Here is a 6,297-nt window from a genome sequence, read left to right as displayed (position 1 = left end):
TTACGAAAACAAAACTTTGTAGGAGACCATGTAGGTGTCACAGTAGGCATGTAGCATCTGGTCCACAGGGCTGTAGTTCAGGGAATAAATGTTGGGAGTCATCTTGTTGATGAAGATGCCAAGGTTGAACCTTTCTGCGCCTGTCGCGGTGTCAAACGAGTAGAAGATCTCCTCCACGTCTTTGCTGACGTACCGTGTTGCGTAGAGCACGCCGCACGCCATGAAGGTGTTGGTCACTCCCTGCTTGTAGACTGAGGTTCGCCAGGTTTGGCCAAGTGTTGGCGGGTCACCCTCCTCCACTTTGGACAGCACTAGGTTGCCAAAGTCCTGCTTGGTAGTATAGATCACCCACAGACCTGACTCATCTGTTGCCAGGTCCAGGTCGGTGTACGGGTAGCATTCATCAATGTGGCAAAAGTTACCCTTTGAATTGAACCTGGAAAAACAGAGCACAGGGGTGATATTTCATTTGGAGATATCCTATAAAGATTCGGAAAACCATTTATCAGTATCTTTGTTTTCAATATTTACATGAAAATGTGAAATTTTTCAAGACTTCGATAAGTATTTACATGAAAATGTGAAATTTTTCAAGACTTCGATAAGTTAAGCAGCGAACCTGGTGCCTATAGGTAGTTGTAAAGTGGTAACAGTTTTGGAGTTGAGGTTGAATCGACAAACATCAGCCGTGTAGTAACAGTTGTAGTACAGGGCCCCTCCATACACCACAACATTTGGACCCTGGATGGTGTTGGTGGTCGGGTTAGAGGCCTGGATCAACACATTACCTGAAAGAAGAATAACGGCAAGAGGAAGCAAGAAGTGTGTGGAGGGAAGTGTTTACAAATTTACAAAAATTCGTATTTTCGGTGCCTTGTTTTCAAGTTTGATTAAATTAAAAAAAGCTTCAATACTAAATGATGAACTCCACTATTGTCCAGAGATACACTGTTGCCCATAAAGTTCTAAGAATTTGGAAGAGATTGATCAGTGAAGTTTTGAGAAGATACACTTGATCTATCAAGAATAAATCACATTGTCACAATCATTTCATGAGAACAGTGTATTAAAAAAACAGAGCATTGGCACACTGGGCAAAGTTTGCTGCCAGAAATTTGAAATGGATTAAAAATAATCCCAAACAAATGCATTTATTCCTGATTGAGTAAAATTTGATAGAAAATACAATGCCAAGTTTGTTTTAATGAAATTACAGAGCCTCTTTCAAAATGAAACTTCAACTCAAGAGCATGCAACAATCTTCAATTTTTAATGTTGCAGCTGTGATTTCTGTAATTAATTCAGTAATTAAAGAATGGCAGTTCTGCGCCCAGCCAACCCTTCCATTTCAACATGGTTGTGGTAATTACTAGTAATTACTTAATGCTTTCATACATACTCTTGCTCATTAGAAGCAGGTATCATAGAAGGACACACACTTCAAACATTAAGACTTTACCTGGTGTGCTCACCCCAACAATGAGGGAGCTCAGGCTGGAGTAGAGTCGGACGTAGTTGGAGTATACATTACTGGAGGTCAGCATTACCAGCCAATACCAGGTCTCCTTCCCCGCCTCTGGTTTGGGATCCTGACCCCAGGCTCCATACTTGTACGACCCAGGGTACTCTCCTGCTGTGTACACCCTCGGTCCGGTAATGTTCATGAATTCACCATGGGGGCAGTTCCCTTGAGGCAAAATGTGATTAGATTAATCTATCTGGTAAAGTAAATCTCCCCACAGTGTACTGAGACTTTGGGACATACCATGTGGAGGCCGAGTGGGTTGGGTAGTGGGGTGAAGTCCATTCTTACATTGCTCCAGGTCTCTCCTCAGGCGGCGGTTGTCTTGTTGTCTCAGCACCACCTGCATGGTGTCGTACACCTCCAACTCCATCATCTCTGCTCTCAGATCCTCCAGCTGACAGAGAAGTATCCCAATATTTAGTGAAATGGTACTGTATGTGGAATAAATCTGACTGTCTTCTACATCAATGAAGAATTAATATTATTCAGACATTTCACCAAAAACTCTCCCCTACAAGCGTAACACCTAAATCGGTTGCATTGTGAATAAAGCAGGCACCAAGTTCATCCTCTAGTCTGTGACAATGCTTTGTGCCAGAAATCTTAGATAGTACAGTCATAACTTCTGCAGTTTGCAGTGTAGTCATGTTTTTTTTTTGTCAGTGTTGTCTCTTTGCAAATTTACCTGTTTATTGGTGTCAGTAGTCAGCCGCTGGTGTCCCAGGGTGGAGCCGTTGAGCCTGTCGATGAGCTGCTTGATCTCCATCAGTTCGTTCTCCACCACCTGCAGGCTGAGGACTGCATAGAGATCTCCGTCATCCTCCTTCTCCAGCATCGACACATCTTCCAGCAGCTGGGGCAGACGACGCTCCAAACCCAGCAGCAGACTCTCCAGCTCCAGAGTCTGCAGAGAGAGTCTGGAGAGTCACTCAGGACTCCTTTAACATCTGTTTTTATTCAGTTTTACAGCTGCCAAGGTTTTTACGTTCCGGTTCAGTAAATAACACGACGAGTTACCTTCTGTGGGGTGATGTTGTCGGTGCATTTTGTTGCAGTGTCCTCCACTGTGCTGAGTTTGTCATGAGGGAATGCCTTCTGTGAATTAATCAACTCACACACACACTCATCACGTGGAGGTGCCTGAAAAAAAATATATGCAAAAATACTAAAAATCATATGTAAATGTACCTTCGTGGCAGTGCAGGATGATTGATGATTAAATTTAAGTTGATAAAAGTGGTTTAATAATCAGTATATCCCAGTGTTTCTACCTGTCGTGTGAGGCTGAACAGAGCACACAGAGTAACGATCACGTTCAGCTTCATGTGGATCAGAGAGCAGAGCTAAATGAACAGTCCCTGAACACAGTGTGAATATGACTGCAGCAGCTTCCAACTGTGAACACTCCTACTGTTGGAAACGTGCATGGTGTGTTGGGTGTGTTGGGTTTGCTGTGTGTTTCCTTCATTAAATGAGAACTTCCCTTGGTGTTTTGGGTTTAAAATGAGTTCAAAGTTTTGGAACATTTGAACTCTGAAACAAAAAATCTGAACTTTACAAACTTGCAAACTTTCCGCATTCATAGTTGGAAGTATTAGAATTCAAGCATTAGAAGCAAATGTTAAAGTGCTGTAGTATATAATATATATTATTGGATTATTATCAGTGTGAATGCAGCGACTTTACATAATATATATGGTGTTTTGTGTGTTTTTGCCTCCAATATGTTCAGCAGTACTCGAGTATTTGCTGATTACATTACATATATTTCAAAACTAGACGCCAGCCAGCACGCATGCTGACAGAGTTGGGGTTCGATGTAATCAGGATAGTATGAGATGTAATATTCCAGTGTTTGATTTTGAGGTGATCCAATAGATTGTGATACTGATATAAAGATTACATATCATTTGCGTTCAGTAACTGACTACATTTGAAAGTAATCTGACTCCTCTGACGCACCTCACATCTCACCTGAGATAAATGTTTCTCCATCTGCTTGTTTGTTCAAAGCAGACGGTCTTTCGAGGTTGTTGGTCCCTCGGGTTGCGCATGTGACGGGATGGTGTGATGGAGTTTGAATGTGGAATGATGGCGTGATTGATGCGTGTAAAATCTGCACTGACAGTGCGATAACAACTTCAGGAACAGCAAGTGATCACTAGCACTGAGTACAACAAATCCACAGCCGGTCAGTTCTGCGGTTCTGTTTTCTTGAGAGACTCGAGGTCATTATAAAATCTTTTGTCACTAAAGACTAGTCTTCTCTTTAAATGATGACGATGGATCTGAATTTTTTTACAATCAAGGTGCACACTGACAGCCAGGTGCTGTTAAAGTCAACGAAACTGCCTTTGCAAACAAAGCATCCTTATTTACATTTATTAAGAAAATTTAAAAAACTGCTCGCATGTGGATGAAGAAACTAGAGATAACAAGAAGATGTGCACTTGTCTTTGTTTTTTTGTTTATTGTGTAGATTATGAAATACTTCGTCTGTTTTTTTGTTTTTTTTCACTTTAATTCTGTGTAATTACACTTTTGTTGCAGTAAATTTCCCATTGAGGGATAAATAAAGTATATCTAATATAATATAAATAATATAATATAATATAATATAATATAAATAATAAATATATAAAATAAAAGAAGTAATTGCAAGCTCAGCTCCTGATTTATGAAGTTTTTGAAACATAATTGCAAACATCAGGTCTTGCAAACACTTTCAAAACAGGAAACACTGGAAAGGTTATTTAAAAAAGGGGAAATGGTAACCGCTGGTGGAAGGTTGGAAAAATATGGGATGTTGTGAAAGTTTTGGGAGTGATCGGTGTCAAGAAACGAGTCAGCAAAACGTGTTGTGATTGATTGAAGTGAAAAGAGAAGAGGAGGGCTGGTGATTTCAGTACAAAACAGCTTCTGTCCTCGTCGGTCACGGTTCATCTCTCCAGCTCTAAACATGCTGCTGCTGCTCCTACTGCTGCTGCGCGCGTCAGTGAGTTACACTTCATGTCCTACTTTAGAGTTTAAGGATGAAAGAAGATACAAAATGTAACGACATCAGAGGCTTTGTCTCTTCTTGTTGTTCTTTTACTATCCTGTCCGTATACAACATCAGTGTTTTACATATGTGACTGCAGGCTGATGGCAGACTCGGCGGGTTACAGGCGAGAAGAAGGGACGCGTGTGAGTGCGTGGTGGATCCAAACCTGGGTCGTTCCCGGCTGTGAAGTACGAGGCTGTGCTGCAAGAGGTCCAGTCCTGTGAAGTATCTCTGAACTCTCGCAGGAACAGGTGAGAAACTACAGCAGCATTTCAAGTGAAAACACAGTGATACTGAAATAATGAAAACAGGTTAGAAATATTAATTTGTGTAGGCAGGTGTTGGTGAGCACATACAAAAGTATTTAAAGTATATAATGAAACTGATAGGCCAAAAGTAACCAACTTCATCAACATTAACAGATTAAGGAAAGTGATTGGACTCAAATGCAAGCTATCAGGAATAATCAATAGTTATATAAAGTAACAATATGTCAGATATTTCCTGTATTAAACATAAAATGACACTGCTGTGTCATCAGAGATTAAGGAAACATGCTCAATAGATACGAGCTTCTTGACAACATGCTCTTCCATGTCGGCGCTCCGGGCTGCCAGGTATGGAAACGTATTATAGCAATGGAAGAAAATCACTTAATCGGAAATATACAGGTCATATCGGTGATTTTCCACCTGATTTCCTCTGTAAAAAATCGTCTCTGTCTTTTTAGTCTTAGGACGCTGTTGTGAAAAGACTATTGTAAAAGTTACCGTCCCCATGCAGCTCTCACCAGCCGGAGCTGTTTCTAGTGTGCGGTACGGAAGACTGGCCAGGCCGTGGCCACTTTCCATGCATAAATTCATCATTTATTCCCTGAAATTTTGCGAAAGACACGACATGTGGGAAGTTAAAGTCATCATCAGTAAACGGTGGGACCACTCGGCTCTTACTGCCAGAGAGAAGGCTGCTTTGTGAGCGTAGAGTCCGTGGCGAGGACTGAGGTCACGGCAATTATAACCTTTAAGGCAACCTTTAATTTTGCTTTTTTTTTTTCTCAAAAGTTGCCAAAAAGAAGACCCACTACCACATGATCTACTACAACTGTTGTGTGCAATGTTTATTCTATAAAGTTTAAACTTCTTCCCTCATTATTTGAAGCACAGAAACGTTGAGAAGACTGACTATAGGATGAACTCTCCAGTATTTTGAATTTTAACTGCAGTACACTAGATGTCAGTGTTACGGCAAAGTTACATTGTAGACTGAATTCACCTCACAATATCTGGTGCGATACCTTTTGAAGTTAAATACTAAATAAATAAAAAATAAAACATAACCATCAAACACTACAAAATTTTGAAAGAAAGCAAATTATGAGATGCAGGAATGTAACGAGGGCCAGGCGCGAGAGAGAAACACGGGTTCTGAATGAATTGACCCTGGAAACCTGAAGACATGATCAGTCATCAACAAACAGGAGTTTCTGTCTGTGTGTTCCTTTCAGGTGGACTTGTCCAGCCAGCGTCTCCCTGACATGCAGGCTCTGGTTAACAACCTGACAGCTCGGCTGGAGCCTCATCAGTACCTGAACAACCTGGGCCTGTACTCATCTTTGCCACTGCGCGAGCTGGTCGAAGAGCTCAGTCAGCTGGAGACAAACGTTGGTGCCATCCACAGCCAGCTAAACAACGCCCAAACACAGAAACTCTCCAGAGAGGTACAGCCGAAC

At 41.4% G+C, this 6,297-nt stretch overlaps 1 protein-coding gene across 1 annotated transcript; it reads right to left on the bottom strand.

The window, feature by feature from the left end:
* Positions 1-2,851, bottom strand: LOC104938930 (olfactomedin-4). The gene is made up of 7 exons (XM_010755388.3): positions 2,797-2,851; positions 2,543-2,665; positions 2,211-2,429; positions 1,766-1,919; positions 1,460-1,687; positions 620-788; positions 1-436 (listed from the first exon to the last, which is right to left on the bottom strand). Exons 1-7 carry the CDS (start codon positions 2,848-2,850, stop codon positions 1-3), a joined length of 1,383 nt encoding a protein of 460 aa, XP_010753690.3. The 5' UTR covers position 2,851.
* Positions 2,852-6,297: the final 3,446 nt, after the last annotated feature.

Source organism: Larimichthys crocea, chromosome XX (genome assembly GCF_000972845.2).
Source record: "Larimichthys crocea isolate SSNF chromosome XX, L_crocea_2.0, whole genome shotgun sequence".
NCBI lineage: Eukaryota > Metazoa > Chordata > Actinopteri > Sciaenidae > Larimichthys > Larimichthys crocea.
The sequence above is the reverse complement of the archived record's forward strand: the minus strand, read 5'-3'. Positions and strand labels throughout refer to the sequence as shown.